Source organism: Cricetulus griseus, chromosome 10 (assembly GCF_003668045.3).
Source record: "Cricetulus griseus strain 17A/GY chromosome 10, alternate assembly CriGri-PICRH-1.0, whole genome shotgun sequence".
Lineage (NCBI taxonomy): Eukaryota > Metazoa > Chordata > Mammalia > Rodentia > Cricetidae > Cricetulus > Cricetulus griseus.
In genome coordinates this window covers 13,774,534-13,791,897 of record NC_048603.1, presented here as the reverse complement: position 1 = coordinate 13,791,897, position 17,364 = coordinate 13,774,534, and the positions used below count along the sequence as shown (strand labels likewise).

Genomic DNA, 17,364 nt, shown 5'->3' with positions numbered 1-17,364 from the left:
AATTGATATGTACATGACCAAAAAAGTGTGGCACAGCTATACAATTTGGGGAAGGAAGTGTTAAGGTGGACTTGATTAATACATTACTAACCAGGAGTAATTCTGTACTTCACAACCACCACAAAAGAAAGCATTTGGCAATATGCTGTTGTAACTGGAGGAGTAGAGAAGACAGTAGGGTTTGGGGATACTAATGACATCTACCAGGTAAAGGCTATGGATGTAATTTAACATGCTACAAGGCACAAAAGAGCTCAACAATGAAGAATTATCCAGCCCAAAGAAACAATAATGCAGAAATTAAGAAATCTTGATTTAATAATGTTTGTGTACTTATCATACAACTTAGTTTTCTAGATAAACCAAGTGCTCCGAGGCTCACGACTTGGGTTTCCAGACTTGCCTGCGGGTGTAGACGTACTGGATGGAGCCGTGCTGGTTGCTCGCTGGTGCTGTGTGTTACGGACAGCCCACTGCATGGAGCGGGGGGCCTGGGCAGCGCCGCTGGCATGGGAGCTACTGCTGGTTCTCTCCAGTGGCTCATCCAGCATGAAGGTCTCCTGCTCCAGGTCGTCACTCTGGCTGCTGCTGCTGTCAGAGTCACTCGAATCATTTGACTGAGAATCGTCTTCAGAAAAAAAGGCAGGAACACTGCTGGCTCCTAAAGTTTGAAAACAAGAAAACGCTGTGAGTCCATAGATAACTAACGTTATCACACACCACCTCATTCAAGAAAACGTATTTAACAGTGCCAGATGATATGTCATACTGAGAAGCCACCATAAAGTTTAATTAGAAATTAAATTTAAATAAACTTTAAAATTTTAAATCCAGTACTGAAAAAACAAAAGCTGACAAGAACAATCACAGAAAAAGAACTAAAAGTACAAGGAGGCTGGCTCTAGGCACCCCTAAGCATATCACACAGGCCAGCAGCAGCTTCTCCGATAAGGCAACGCACCTGCTTCTGAGCCAGCAGTGGCTGCAGTGACGACACTCCTGCGCCCACTAGCATTATCTTGGTTACTATGGTTACTTTCACTGTCACTTTCCGTTTCAGCAGCTGCTAGCAAATCTAGCTCCATATCACTTCCTGGAAAAGAATTAATAATCCACCAAATAATCAATACAGGTCTGACAAGCCAATCAGCATATCCTAGGGGTAGAGACTAAGAAGGCACACTGGTAAGACCCAGAGAGCTGGGGTGACAGCTGTCCCTCAGGAACAATCACTGGCTGCTCCGCAAAGGAGAAATGGCTCAAGTGCTGCCCTGAGTGAGTGGGCAGGCTATCGCACAGCTCTGCGTCTCCTGAGGGCCTTGGGGCAGGCGCGCTTCCACCTATCCTGTTTTCATCCACATTGCTTCAAAGAGGAACTTAAAGCACTTACTCTTTGTATTTCACAGGGTTTTAATAATGCAATTCAGCTACCTTAAACACAAAGCCAGAGATCACCAGGCCTCTAGAGACTGCAGGGTGGACTCTAGGCACACATCGGGACTCTCCAGGGACACTATAGACTGTTTTCCTTTCTCTCCACTGCAAATTTGTTAATTAGGATTAATTTCTATTAGGGGTGAAGGAAATCAGACAGGCTCTTCCTATGTAGCCCAGGGTGGCCTTAAATTTGAAAACTGGCCTCAGCTTGCAGAGTGTTGATCATTTCGGTTTCAGTATTGTTTAGGCAAACAACGCTATGTGGGCCAGTGAGATGGCTCTCAGAGGGCACAGGCACCAGTGCACGTCTGAATGAACCCTCAGCTCAGTCAGCAGATCTCACAAGGTGGCAAGAGACCTCTACACTCAAGTGTGGCACATACATGCTTGTACTCACAGACCATACCTACACGAAACAAACGGTGTGTGCTGGGGTGGGGGTTTGTGGCCAGACAGGGTTTCTCTGTGGAGCCCTCTCTGGCTGTCCTGGCACTGGCTCTGTAGACCAGGCTGGCCTTGAACTCATAGATCCACCTGCCTCTGCCTTCCAAGTGTTGGGATTAAAGGCGTGCACCACCAACCCCATAGTGTGAAAGAAAAGAAGGCAGGCGAGGGGTGTGGTTCAATCGGCAGAGTGCTTGCTTACCACGCTCAGGGTCTCAGCTGGATCCCGCCCCAGTCATCCCAGCACTTGGGAAGTGGAACCAGGAGGATGGCAAGTTCAAGGTCATCCCTATCTACACGGCGAGTCTGCAGTCAGCCTGGGATACGGGAGTCCCTAACTCAAATTATGTGTATATATTACTTGCTAAAACTTTAAAGCACACTGCGTTTGGAGTGCCTTGACAGAAAGGGAACTGGTTCACTGTGGAGAGAAAACGCAGCAGCCTGCAGCCTGCATACCGTCCTCGTCATGCTCGTCATGGTGGCCCTCAGCCTCTGCATTCTCCTCCCCGTGCTCCTCCTGTTCGTCGTGATGATCCTCCTCTCCAGCCACGCCTTCCACCACCTCAACCTAAACCCAGAATTCGAGTTGTAGACAATTCCAGCAAGTAGCTGACCTCTATCACTAGCATTTTCATTCACAGAATTAGTGAATTTGCTAATGAACATTTAGTATCAAAAATACTATTGACATATCCGCAGTTTGTAATTTCTGTCCATAAACAGAACCTTAAAATTTAAGTATAAAACTGTTCTGAGGGATGAGGAAAGGGTTAGATTTTTGTATGTCCTTCAACCATTATAAAACTCTAATTCCCTGTCTTTCAAACAGTAAGATATTAAAAATAATTTCAGCATTGAGAATATCTTTACCCATAATTCTCAGTTTGTGTCCAGTTTCCTGGTGCTCAACAAAGGAAAGATTACTGACATCACTGTAATACTGACACATACAGCCACAAATGAGTATAACAGGAGTCCACAGGTTGGATGGAACATAGTTTTAAGCTACTCCCATTAATACTGATAGCAACTGCTCTTCCCACTGAATCACAGTGAGTCACCTGCATTTAAACAATTAAACTACCTCCTCCACATCTGCTGACACGATGTCGTCCTGCTCTTCATCTCGGCCTCTCACAGGCTGTGACTGGCTGATGCGCCTTTGCTGTGGATTCCGGATGATGTACGACGACGGCGACTGGCTGGAGCTGCAAGGAGTCAGGAGGTGAGAACACTGCTGTCGCAGTAATGCAGCCCAGGGCACACTTCTCACAGGAGCCACGCTTCAGCTCAGTCTTCCTTCCGGTCAGCATCCTCAGATGCCAAGAGCACGGGCGCCAACATCCATCCATCCATCCATCCATCCATCCATCCATCCATCCATCCACAGTGTAGACTACATTGCACCAGCCTGTTAGCCACTGACACGTGTGTGTGTGTGTGTGTGTGTGTGTGTGCGCGCGCGCGCGTGTGTGTGCGCGTGCGTGTGTAAATCAGTTTATAAATCCTATACTAAAACAGAGTAACAACCAAACAAAGTTGCCCAAAGTTCCACCTCTCCTAAAACTTGACTTAGAAATAACAAAGGCAGGTGCTCCCATGTAAAATAAAGATTAAATTGAGTCTTAAACAGACCAGAAACTGGAGATGTGCTATTAAATAGTCTGTGGTAATTTCATTTAGAGAATATGGACTGGGCTAAAATAAATTAAAATTTAAGACATGTTATGATGGAAAACTCATCTCAATTTCCCTGAGAAATGAGAATCAAACAAGTTATCTGAGGGTCACTAAGCCAACAGCGCCTCCGTATATAAATAGTTGGTACTTGCCAACCAGGAAGCTCAGATGCGTGATTACTGAAGCAAGGCGGCAGCAGCAGCAGGAAAAAAGCTTCACATACAGAAAGATACACTTGCTCTGCCTGTTCGGTGCTGGGCTACAGGTGTGGGCCACCGGGCCCAGTGAGAAGGGTACTTCTAAGCACTATAGAATTACAGGATTTTCCACTCCTTTAATCCCAGCACTCGGGAGGCAGAGGCAGGGGGGATCTCTATGAGTGTGAGACCAGCCTGGTCTATAAGAGCTAGTTCCAGGACAGCCTCCAAAGCCACAGAGAAACCCTGTCTCGAAACCCACCACCACCAAACAAAAATACTCCACCAGGCATGCTCGTGCATGTCATCCCAGCAGTCGGGAAGCTCAGGAAAAAGGACTGTCATGAGTTTGAGGCCAGGCCAGGTTACAAAACCAGGTCTTGAGGTGTTGTGGGGTTTAGAAGCACTACAAATAAAAGTCAATATATGTAATGTACTAATTACTATTAAAAAAAAAAAAACACTAAGTAAGAAATTGGCTGTACTCAGGGTATTGGGATCAGTATCACATGAAGTACAGACAGACTTGGCTAACAAAATCATTAGACAGTCGGCTACACCTGAGAAGTTGTAGAACTTAATTTACAAAGCTTTCAGAAAATTAAGGTGAGACAATGACAGAAGAGCTTTGTCAGGTAAAATGAAATTTACTAGGTATCTGACAATAAGCATTCTTAATAACAACAGATGGTTTCCAGAAAAGTCAAGGGGAAAAAACCGTGGTGCTGAAAAGTCTTTCTTTCTTTCCTTCTTCTTCTTCTTCTTCTTCTTCTTCTTCTTCTTCTTCTTCTTCTTCTTCTTCTTCTTCTTCTTCTTCCTCTTCTTCTTCCTCTTCTTCTTCATTTTATTTTTTGTTTTTAAATTTGGTTTTTGTTTGTTTGTTTGCTTGTGTTTGAGACAGGGTTTCTGTGTAGCCCTGGCTGTCCTTGAACTTGCTCTGTAGACCAGGCAGGCCCAGAACTCACAGAGATCCTCCTGCCTCTGCCTCCCGAGTGCTGGGATTAAAAGCGTGCGCCGCCACCAACCAGCTATCATTTTTTTCCCCTTAATTTCTGTCTTGGTCCATTTTTCATGTTAGCAGTGAGTTGTTCCATTTTTGTCCCTGACATTCAGCTTTAATCCATGGTGGTCAGATATGTACCAAAACATCATTAGACTAGCATTAAGGTAACAAAATTAAACTTGAGAAAAACTGTTTGATGGACAGACACACCGTCTGTACACTGAGAGTTAACGCACCTGCTTGACTGATCTGACGATGGCCGTGGCGGTAACGGTTCTACTGAAAACAGCTCTTCACTGCCTTGCATGGCGTCTATGCTAGTGCTAGCCAGTGTAAAGGGTGCTGTGGGGCGGGCAATCCCCATCCTGACAGGAACAATCAGAGACTCTGCCACATTGCATAATTCTTCTACAGCATAAGGAAGCAGGGCTTGGAACACACGTTTGCATTTTCCAATTGGCTGTGGAATAAAATTGCTACAGCAGAAAGGAAAACAGAGATTTCTATGAGTCCTCACACACGTATTAACATCATCACATTAAAATGTGTCCCAAAGAAATTCTGAGATGCCTTACTTTTTCTTTTTGGATGAAGCCATTTCCACGCTAAGAATGACAAAGACTCTTGCCACGGACCGTAGAAACCTCATTGTCACAGCAACTGCTTCTTCCCGGCGTCCGGGTGTGTACTTGTTTTGAAGTTCTTTTACTAATGTGCCCAGCAGAGTATCCAAAAGCTTTAAAAGTTGTAATCATTCTATTAATGCTGAGATTATTCCAAAGGTGTTAAATATGAAGTACAAGGCTCTGACACTTCTTAAATGTTCATAGTTCCCAACAAGATGTTAAAAATGTTTATTGTTTGTATGCACATATGTGTGTGTAGGGAGAGAAAACTTGTAGGAATTGGTGTTCTCCTTCTACCATATTGTCCCAGGGACTGAACTCAGGTTGTGTGGCAAGTACTTTTGAATCTACCTAACCACCTTGCCAGCCTCATAACAAAATCTTGAAACAAATTGAACCAAATCATTTACAGAGTCACTGACTAAGCAACACAACTTCCACTGTGTATCTGATAGACAAATGTACACCACCTTGGCTTTTGTCCACACTCCTATATATACCCATCATGATTGCTTAGAAAAGAATATTAAATACGTAAAATCAGAAGCATAGAATTTACTCACTACAGTATAAAGTACAAAGTAGATTCAAATATTTGGTGATGAAATTTGTGATTCCATAACTACTGAACTATTAATTACTGTCTAGTGTTTCCTATGCAGTTTGTCAAACAGAGATCAACTACAAATACCCAATTTTGTGGGGGTTTTTCTTTTTTTAATGTTGCTTATAACAATTTTTACACCAAAACATGTTGCATTTCATTTCAGTAAATGGATAGGCTGTGGTGTAAAAGTCTACTATGGTTATATTCACTAAACATTTTTGCTTTCTTAAGTTTGCATTATTTTATCATAATTTTATGCTGCTATTTTAAATTATTTAGTATAGGTTTGGAAGGAACAGGATTGAATGGTTGTAATCAGAAGTTATTAGCACCAAGTCTGACTTAGATTCATGGGATGCTAAGAATCAACGAACTCACCAAAATATCCGCTGTGCACTTGACTATAAGGCAATGGGTGAAACAGTCCAGCCGAATTGTGCCGCTCTGCTGATTGAGGTAGACCTGCTCTTCTGGCAAAAGATGGCCTACCCTACTGCTAGCACTCAGACTGGAAAAAGACAAGGAGAGACAGCACACACTGCAGAAAGCAACATTAACACATTAACATAGGAGAAGAGTTTAAAATGTTTTACCCAATACATACGGGTCTTTATTCTCCTGTGACCCAAACATAATCATAGATCTTAAAGCATTCCAGTCCTGCAGGACTCGCTCCAGTGCGAGCTGGGCAAACCTTGGCGGCTCTAAGTCGTGATCAGGCATATCTGAATCTGAAAAGGAGGGAGGAGAGGGTCAGACAAACAAACCTCACTGCTTTGCACACGGTCACAGAGGTGTTGGTGCGCTCACCTTCAGGACTGGCTGTTTTCCGGTTCCTGTCCTCCCTGATGCGTGGGGGCCGGTACTGGCAGTGTTCCACAGTCTGCCTGGCCACAGTCTGCACTAGGAACAGCAGAAGGTGCTCGCCCCTGGAAAACACAGCATGTTGCAAGCGTGACATCGGTACCCACATGTGCTGAGCTCTTCCCATCTAAGAATTCTACTTGCCTACTGTTTGGTAGGGTGACCAGATTTGTAGCAGTCAGCAGGCGATAAAGGAGGTCAAGACGAGCTGATTTCTGTCCAGCAATCAGAGTTTTACACTTACATTTCTCCCAACAATCACAATAGGCTGTTGGTGAAGTCCGCTTGAGTCTATAAGGAATTCACAGCAAGTTCATAGATGGAAAAACCTTAAAACAGATCTACCCTGACATGAGGTTTACAACACATGAAACCAGAGACGTGTGGTGCCCGTGAAAATGCAAAGTGTGACTATATACAAGAAAAATTATTTGATGGTGTGAAATGCAGAAAGCAACACTGAAATTCCTATAAAAAACATCACCCTGGAATGCTCTGGGATGGTCACCTCCTTTGTCTTTCCCAATTCCCAAGTCACCAACCAACCCCAGGGGGCCCCCCTATTCACTCCCTAACCTTCATTAGCAGCCCTTTCCTGCATTTGTCTTTCATACCACATGACTGCAAATGCTGTCAGAACATGAACTCCTGGCTCATCCTCCTGCCCGGAGGCCGGGCTGAACAGTGAGCACAGTATATAAACACAAAATGCACTTAGCATCAAAGGAGAACTTGAGATGACTCTTACAATTGTCTGTCTGCCTGGGGGGGGGGGGGCAGGATGAAGGGCAGAGGTCCTACACCTGTGCCACAGAGCATGTGTGAACCTTAGAGGACAATCTGCAAGAGTCCAATCTCTCTTTCATTAGGTAGCAAGTGCCTTTACCAGCTGATCTGCCTCAGCAACCTCAAATGACGGGCTTTGACAGCCCACTTTCTATTACCTATGGCATCTACTCCTTGTTCTATCAGGGTTCCTGTTGGTAACCCTGAGACACTGCAAACATTAGGTGTTCCATAGTTTTACTGCAGGTCTGCGAAAACTAATAAACCAGGTAGGAGGACCCCACTTTGGAATAAAAGATTAAATGGCATTTAAAAAACTAAAGGCACAGACCAATTACTCATCATAACATTCAATGATGGGGGTGGGAATAGGTGAGACTATGGTTGCGGGTTACTGTAAGGGAAACTATTCTGTAAGCTTGCTTAGCAGCGTCAATCTGATTAGTTGATAATAAACTGATTCTAATCACACATTCCTTAGCCTATTGTCCTGCTTTTAGTTAGGAGGACTACACATAACAGAAAACAAGTACTTGACAATACACAAAATCAAAAGCCACATTTCTGTGTGTATGAACTGAAATGCAAGGAAACCTCAGACCTTCTAAACTATGCCAACAATTGAAGCATAATGTAAATATTTTGTAGTGCAATATACCCCTAAATACCTTATTATAAGACTTTTAAGAATACAACTGGACTTACTTGCAATCGTGCCCTTTATGACAGACCCTGGCACATTCTGTACAACAACAAAGTGACTCCAGTAAACCACAAGTTCGACATTCAAAAATGTCCTGAAATTAAAACGGGTCACTTTTTTAAAAGGAGCAATCACATGTGTATCATCATAACTTAGTCACAGGTCCTAATGGCAGGGGAACGGGAACGGGAACGGGAACGAGGAGGGTGTGGGGAGTGTGCCGCTGACAAAGGAAAAGGATGGAAACCAAACACTACCAGGAAATTAAAGAATCCGTATCTCAAAAGAGACAACAATTGTAGAATCTGCATCAAGAGTCGTGGATCAGACTCTGTCGCTGTGAAGACCTAATTCTCATAATCTACCACATTTAACTGAGTAATGAATGACCGTTTTTTGCCATATTTACATAGGAATCCAATAAAAATTAATTCCTTAGATAATTTTATTGACATGTTTACACATTCTCAGGGTCACTTGCCTGGTTGATGTGCTCTGCTCCGGTCCATGTAAAACTGCAGGTGTCATTGCAGCATAAGACATACAAAGGGGAGTCGTCAGGGTTAGTACCTGACGGGCAAACCATTCCCATGAACACATCTTCCTCTTTTTCACTTGAGGACACTTCAGCTGAAATATAGGACACAGAAATTCACACCACAACCAAGAAGCTCTAATATACATTCAGTATACATTAGAAACCACCTCCAATTCATTAAAAACTCCTGTTGGTCAAAATTTCAGGAGTCTAACTGAAGAGAGCACAGGATGTTCTCAGGGTACCCAGCCCCCACATGAAAGCTTAAAGTATTTTAACTGCAGTCTCTGCTTCTAGCCTTAGCAGGCATCAGGCACACACACGGTGCACAGACATACATGAACACAAAATACTCATGTAAGTTGCTTTTATAAAAAGTTAGAAATGTATTTGAAAAAAAGTATTAACAAAATTTTATACATACAAAATTATCATAGTAGTTTCAATTATATCACTTATATACACAAATATGGTTTGAATAATTGCAATAGTATACATGAAGAGAATCAATTCAAATTAAAAATGAACAACTCGTTTAGGCCCTGACTATAGTAATTACCTTTTGCAATTTTCTGGGCTGTTTCTAAGATGGTAATTGCAGCAGGATAAGCTCGGCCACTTACAGCTGACATAAATGGGGTCATCCCTCTTGCATCCCTAAAATGAGAAAAATTATACAGGCATGATGGCTCCTATCTTTAAACCCAGCACTAAGGAGGCAGTGGCAGGCATCTCAATGAGACACTGTCTTAAAAACATAAAACAGAAAAGAAGGAAAGTGTTCATCATAAACACTGAACTTTGATCTCAGTCACAGAAAGAGAGTTCATCTCTTCCTATTGTGTCTACGATGGCCCTGATCACCATTCTCCTGCCTCAACTTTCTAAGTGCTGGGCTCTTGTGTTACCCATGGCAACATCATTTTATACTCTTTTTTTCCCCCCAGAGAAACATGCACTCTGATCCTACTAACATAAAAGCTGTTCCTATTCATTCCAGGTATATTCTCTGATGCTGAGAAGGTCTCTTTCACTAAAGAAAATTTAGTAACTCAATTCTGATGTTTTAAATTCACATAAACATGTTATTAGTAGCATAAGAAATATGATAGATTTTGTTTTTAATACATCACAAGATCAATTTCAACAGTGAGTCACTGAGCTAAATCGTCATCTGAAAACTTTGTCAAGCTTCTTACTTGGCAGACAGGAGCTCCCGTAGGTACGGCTGCAGAACTGCACTATCACACAACAATTTTAATATAAAATGAGCATTTGCCTTTCGATCCTTGGATTCCACTACAGAGGGCTCTGTGGAAGGACCTGTAATTAAGCAGTCATTTAATACCAAACAAAGTTGAGAAAGACAAGAGTTTTGAAAAACCTCAGGTTCATAGAGTAAGTCACCAGAACAAAATCCGCAAGAGCAGATTAACATGATACAAAGAATGTAAGCATATTAACACATTTTATAAATTTCAATAGATTTCTTAATATGTGTATACAAACACTATGCTGTCCTCTGTATTATATTACATATATGGAAGATTATGTAGAGTGCGATACTTTTTAAGCAAAGAAAAATAGAATCTTTGAAACAAAAGAATGAAATTATTCAGAGCCCCATACCCAGTGTGTCAGCCCAAGCAGAGAATAGTCTGGTCTCACCTGGGATGGTGGAGGTGCTTGGTCCTTGACCGCTGCCAGTCGCTGCTGTGGTAAGAGATCCCACAGCAGGGGCCAGGATAAAATCAATGTCACCATCTTTCAGTAAACAGAACAGCAGGATGCATATCATTATGGGCAACACACCCCTAACCTTTCTCTTAACAGGCCTTACGGTTTTTCTCCACAAACCAAGGGGCAAATCCAACAAAAGGTTAAGTGGAAATTTCTGTTCCAGACTATGGAAGGAATGCACTGCGCAAATCATTCATTTATATAGATGTATTACCAATCAAGGTAGCATCAAGCCTCTATCAGCATAGAAATTCTAAAAATAAATTCTAATAAATAAATCTACAAAAACAAAACCAAACAAACCCCTTAGACCAATTTTTCAGCTCATCAGGTTGTAGTGTTTACCATCCTACCATCACAATTTTTAAAATATTCCACTAAAATGTCATTTCTTCTTTCACAACCTTGCCTTTTTTATTAAACACTAAATAAAACAAGAGATCTTACCAGGATCCATTGAAGGAGGGTCAGGAACCCAACTAGGGGGAGCTATGGGGGGTGAGACTGGGTCCTGGTGGTCGCTGGATGACGCTCCAGCCTCATGTCTACCCAAACCAGCTGCTCTCAGTGACCGCCTCATCATTTCCCGTAATCTCAGACTAGAAGGACATGGACAAAATCACAACTCATTACCACATCAAACCTGGCAGGAGGTGTACAGAGGCTCTCCTCTGAGAGCCTCTCGACTGTTCTATAAGCAAACACTCCAGGCAAGGGAAGTGAAGTACAAAGGCCAATTCTGTGATCACAGGACGAGTCAGTACAGGGTAGAAATGAAGCTAGGGGGAGTCTAGTACCCAATGCAACCCTGAAAGCAATAACGTCCCTGCAAGCTTAAGCACGAGTTTCAGTGAAGTAAGATTAGAAATAATCTTTCATACTCTTAACATTCCTTAGATTAAAGGACCCAGTTCCTAAAAATTAAGTTTAATAAAAAATATCAATAAAACTACTGATTAGTACAAAATGAGTATCATTAGCCTACTAAATCCCTTTTCTGTGAACTCAAAAGCAATTAAACTAATAATATCCACATGAGCAATTTTACCAATTTAGATTTTTAAATTCAAAAGACCTCCCCCCAAAGAAACAACAAAACAAAAAGCCTCAACAAATGGTACAACTCACACCTTCAAGAAAATGTTCATAAAACTAGAAATGTTACTGTCTAAGCTTGGCTTGTTTTTTTCCTCTTGCTATACTATATACGGAAAGAACAATGTACAGGAGGTCTACCTCACTAAGAAGAATAAATAAAGCTTCCGCCAGCCAAACACTTCACGCTTAGGATAATATCGATTAAGAGAGTACAAATCCCTCTACTGAAAGCTTCTAAATAAAAAGTAAAAACTCAATTACAAGGGCAAGGTAGCAGATGGGAACTTCATTTTCCCATGCAGTCATAATCTGAAAGATATGACTTCTAGTGTGAAAGACTAATGATTTATGAGAGAAACATAATATAAACAATCTGGAATGGTTTTGTTAATGTTTGGAGTCTCCAACTACAATAACTAATCTCAGAGTAAATGTTATTCCATACCAACATATTTTTGCTTTTATAAGAAAAAGATGAAGGGCATGACTTTAAGAGGCTATTTCCAGGAGGCATTTTTAGAAACATATTTGTGGTGTACTTTTTGGAACAAACATTGGAAGACCCCACAAAGTTAAGTTTTAATGTCTCAAATAATGTATTACCTGTAACATTAGCTACTACAAATATCTATTGAACATTCTTTCCCACCTCCCCAATTTAGAAATTTAAGATTAAAAGTTTTTAACACCATGACTACTTCAGTCAAAGTCACTTCTCTGTTCAAAGTCATCACTGAGAGAAAAAAAAAGGTTTCTTCCCAGTGCAAGGCACACCAGTCTGTGCACTGTGAAGACAGACGCTGGGTTTGCCAATGGATAGGAAAATGTAGTAAATGGGAAACACTGTGAATAACCTGAAAATAGATGTGTGTTTGGGGCTTATTAAGGAAAGTGCTCATTCCAGGGTCACAGTAAAATGCCTACTAGGTAAGAAACATAAAATGGTGACTGTAAAATAAATAAAGGGAAGTCAGGCATGAGAAACGAGTAGTGGCAAACTAGAAGTATACATATTCATCTAAAGGCATTCAGAGGTTTAAAAAATTAACACTGCATAGGCCAAAGAAAACACATGTGGGGTATTCTCCAACTTCTAGCTTAGAGTACATTAGAATAAATGAAGGTAAATGGAGACCATAGTCTCATCTTGAACGTGCAAACTCCCAACTTTGCTGCTGTGATGTAGTCAATTAAATGAGGGGGTCATTCCTTGTCATTTTTTTTTTTAATTGTCCTTAACCTTTTTCTTCATTAGCTCATACAGATTCTTAAAAAAAAATAAAAAATAAAAAAAAAAACAAAAAGAAAATTATTCTTCAAGATGCTGTACACAATTCATGGAGATTCACCTGGATCCTCAGTGCTGAGGACAATACTGAGGAGGAACCACCTTGGCTGCTAAACTCAGAGTTTTGACAGTTCTTCACATAGGCTTGCCTGGAGTCATCGTGTTTTCTGACAATATGGAAGAATTCAAGGCTGGTGTAATGTCCTCTTTGTAAGCACGTTATATCCATGCTACAGAAGCCTTAGAGTCCAGTCATGTTCAAACACAACACTGTGACAAAAGAGTGAAGGTCATGTGTCTCCCGATAAACAAGAGCTAGAGCACACACACCTGCAACCAGATGCACCAAGCAAGCTTTGACTAACTGTGCCCTGTACTCAGGACTGCGAGTCACAGCGTCATCTGCAGGCATCAGTGTCCACTCAATGAAGCTGCATGGCTCTGAGCTTACAGCTCAGGACTCCCAGCCTGCACACTCATCGAGGGCCATCGCCTGCAAATCCACTGCAGGCTACAGGAGGGTCTCACTGGAGTGAAGCAGTCTGTGGGCTTCCTACTGCCCGGCGTGGGTAATAAGCCTCCTGCGCTGTCCTCTGGTCAGCCGGCAGCCCTGAGTTTGCACTGCTTAAGAGCACTGCAGTGGGATCTTCGGCAAATGCCTCAAAGGAGCTTACTCTGCAAACTTATTTCTGTGGGCAACTCATCGCCCACTCTCCAAGCTCCTTTTAGTCTTTGCCTTCAAAATAATCCTTATATGAAAAAGATGGCAGTATTGGCATTGGACCAACCATATCAGAGTCCAAAGTGACTGGCACCTGTAATTTCCCTGAGGAAATGAGATACCTGAAATAATTCAGAGACTAGTATCTTCGTGAAGAATTTAAGTTGCTTTCCATTTTAGAGTCAACATTTTGCTTACTGCAGTTCTAGATAAATAAGTTGGTAATAATTTCCATTCTGTACAGTATACATAATGTTTCTGTACTATTTAAAACTATAATTTGGTCACCCACAGAGTCTTTTGTTAAGTCTCACTTTTGGATCTTTTTGGGCTCAGGAAAACCATCAACTTGGTAGCTTTCCTAATGCCAATTTAAGAAAAAAACATTTGAGAGGGAAAGATGAGTGTGTAGCAGAAAACAGACCAATGGAGTCTTCATTTGGAGAAGGTGTTTCCACCCACACATACATCACTCCCCAGAAAGCAACGCTTGTCACATGCGACCTGTCATATGTGACCTGTCAATCACCAATAAACTTGACCCTTTCACATCTAGCGGAAATTTGCCTGTTTTCCTACAGAAAACCACTGAATTCGTTTGTTTACCATCTAGCTAAAAACCTAGCAACTTTAAGAGGTTATAAAGGATTATCCCTCCAACAACTCAGAAAACCCAAAAATTTAAAATCAAACAACATTCAAAGCAGTTAACAGCTTTCATTTCTTCCCAGATCACTGAGGTATCTGAGGAATGGACCTAAGTAAGCAATATGGAAATTAAAAGATTGAGGGTAGATTTTTTTTGTTTGGGGGGTTTTTTGGGGGGCGGTCAATGACTATATTGTGTTCCTTATTCTCCATCTAAAGAAAACAACTACCTAAGAAGAATGGTAAGTTTACATCACATTCAGAAGAGGAAGTCTGAGGTGTGTTTTAAAATCATTCCATTTATCAGGTGTCAGAGATCCTAGTGTTCAGACTTGAACTCTAATTAGTTATCAGACATTTCCCCACAGTGTTATTGGAAGAAGACAAAAAAAAAAAAAAAAAAAAAAAAAAAAAAAAAACAGAACCCACCAATTCACGCACACGACAGTAAGAGAAACACTGCTTTCTGTATTGGGACTTTTTTCTTCCAATTAAACTTTCCTTGTAAAAATCATATTACCTTCGACTACTTGATGATCCAGCCCGATTACCTGGGCCATTACTTGAAACCACTGAGATTGCATTTGCAATGGCCTCCACAGCAGAAAGCCTTTCTGCAAATGTATTTCTTTCTGAGCGCTCAGCTTCTGGAACATAAGAGAAAAAAAACCAGGATTTAAACTTTGAAAACAAATGATAGTATGGGCTGAGCAGTAAACTCATGTAGTGCTTCCATTAATAAAGCACACAACTGTCGTCTCCATGACCAAGTGTCAACTATGACCTTCTTTATTCTGCTTCATTTCAGCAACATACAAACTTGAGTAGACTTGAATTTACCTTTTACTACTGAGTTAAAAAAAAAAAAAAAACTCATTAGTATGTCAACCTTAATTTATATGCTATTTATAAACAAGCCCTAGAGAAAAAGGAAATAAAAATGAAACTTGCATACCACTATTAAAAATGCACTTACCACAAAAGCATCAGTAGAACTCAAAAGTTACAAAGTAGTGCTTAGGTTCTTGCTCTGTTAGTCAATTTAAAAACTCCAGCCTGGCTGTGTTGGCCCACACCTTTAATGCCAGCTCTCGGGAGGCAGAGGCAGGTGGACCCATGTGAGTTCAAGGCCAGCCTGGTCTACAATGGGAGTTCCAGGACAGGCTCCACATCTACAGAGAAACACCATCTGGAACCACCACCACCACCCTCAACACACCCCCAAAAAAGAGACCCTCCATGGCCAAACAAACACAAAGAGAAACCCACCTTATTGACTTTTCAGAAACATGTAACAACCTAGTAACTTATTTCTTCCCTTCTACATCCCAAACAAGACAAAGGTTGTTTCTGCCACATTGCTATGGTAAATTCACCTTGGGATGGGTGAGTGGGGGCTGGAGAGACAGCCAGCTCAGCAGGTAGGAGCACCCAAGTTCCCTCGGGACTCCAACTGGGCTCACATTCACTGGTAACTCCATCTCTAGGAGAACCAACACCTCTAGCCTCCCCAGCACTGGCACAAACGTGCACAGATAAACAGACATACACAGAAATTAAAATTTTTTAGGGAGTGGAGACATGGCCCAGCAATTAGACACTTCCTGTTCCTCCCTCCAGAGGATCAGAGTTCAGTTCCCAGCACACGACTCACAGCTGCCTGTAGGTCCAGCTGAGGGAATCTGAAGCCTCTGGTCTGTACCCATAATTAAAAATAGGGTTTTTAAAAAGTCACTTATACCAAAACCAAAAAAAAAAAAAAGAAAGGAAAAAAAGAAAAAGAAAAAGTCACTTATACTTATAAAATTCATTAAGCTCATTTACCATCAACATGCTCAGCTTATATATTATTCAAAGAATTAAAGACAATAAAAACACACAGATCAAACCTACTGCTGGCTTCTGTATCAAACCCTTAGAAATATTTTTACCTGAACAAGTCAGACCTTCCATGATTATGCAGCAAATAAAGTCAAAAGCACGCATGTTCTCTGAGGGAATGTGTCAGGTTCTCTTGGAAGCCTTACCCTCTTCTTCCTTAGTTTCCTTATTGCTGGTTGGAAAGCACACTGACACGCAAGCATGCAGAATGTTCCGGTTTCCATCGCATCTGTGGCTGATGAACGTTTGCAGCATCTGTAAGTTTTGCTCTAAAACAAGTGCTTGCTCAAGATTCACGAGGTACTGCCGGCAGGCCTCATAGTCACAGCGAAGAATATGCTGCATTAGGGTTTGCTTCTGTACTCGGCACAAGAGGGCAAGAAGACTTCAATGAAACCAAACAGCAAACATGTCCAAAATTACATACACCAGAAATGCCTCACGGCCACTGTAACACAATCAGATTTTCAAATAAGTAGAAATTGATTGCAAGTGGCCTGGCAGGAGTAGCTGAATTCATCTCTACTCTGTAAGGATAGTGTATCAGTGAGAACAGAAAAGAGTAGAAACTTTCTGTAAAACATGTTTGAGTATATGTTTTCAACTCTCAAAACTACTCCCACTTTGTAGCTAAAGGAAAGCCGTCATACGTGAGTAACTGAGTGAGAACGCCAGGCGGGGGTGTGATCAACTGACCGTGTTTGGTGACTCCCTGTACTTACTCTAGCTCTTAAATGAGAACACTCCACTAGTGTCACAGCCAACTAAGCAAAGGATGTACATTTTATTCAGGCTGATCCACCCTCACCTCACTGTGTAAAAGGTACATTTCAAGGGCCTATGAGAGGCACAGTGATAAAAAGCACTTGCCTGACTACCTGAGGTCAATTCCCACGGCCCACAGGATGAAAAGAACCAATCCCCACAAGTTGCCCTGTGACCTCCACAGGTGCCTCCCACCACCCCACCCAATCGTGTTCATACACAGTAATAAAGGTGTGTAAAAAGTTATGCTGTGGTACATGGAATAGAAAACTTTTAACTCTCTAGGAATTATGGTAAGTGTGATTTCCAAAGTCAAAAGCAGACCTAACTCTCAA

General features: G+C 41.6%; 1 protein-coding gene across 1 annotated transcript in view; it reads right to left on the bottom strand.

Annotated features, from left to right (window-relative positions):
* Ubr5 (ubiquitin protein ligase E3 component n-recognin 5) overlaps window positions 1-17,364 on the bottom strand; it is a 68,781-nt gene that overhangs the window by 27,794 nt on the left and 23,623 nt on the right. The window contains exons 20-37 of the mRNA XM_027431380.2: window positions 16,411-16,621; window positions 14,904-15,030; window positions 11,076-11,227; window positions 10,557-10,652; window positions 10,088-10,211; window positions 9,448-9,545; window positions 8,832-8,980; window positions 8,353-8,444; window positions 7,006-7,152; window positions 6,808-6,926; window positions 6,602-6,728; window positions 6,376-6,505; window positions 5,340-5,500; window positions 5,001-5,240; window positions 2,969-3,092; window positions 2,341-2,452; window positions 962-1,093; window positions 404-661 (exon numbers count right to left, since the gene is read on the bottom strand). Of these exons, the coding sequence (XP_027287181.1) occupies window positions 404-661; window positions 962-1,093; window positions 2,341-2,452; window positions 2,969-3,092; window positions 5,001-5,240; window positions 5,340-5,500; window positions 6,376-6,505; window positions 6,602-6,728; window positions 6,808-6,926; window positions 7,006-7,152; window positions 8,353-8,444; window positions 8,832-8,980; window positions 9,448-9,545; window positions 10,088-10,211; window positions 10,557-10,652; window positions 11,076-11,227; window positions 14,904-15,030; window positions 16,411-16,621 (2,599 nt within the window). The remainder of the gene's footprint in view (window positions 1-403; window positions 662-961; window positions 1,094-2,340; window positions 2,453-2,968; window positions 3,093-5,000; window positions 5,241-5,339; window positions 5,501-6,375; window positions 6,506-6,601; window positions 6,729-6,807; window positions 6,927-7,005; window positions 7,153-8,352; window positions 8,445-8,831; window positions 8,981-9,447; window positions 9,546-10,087; window positions 10,212-10,556; window positions 10,653-11,075; window positions 11,228-14,903; window positions 15,031-16,410; window positions 16,622-17,364) is intronic.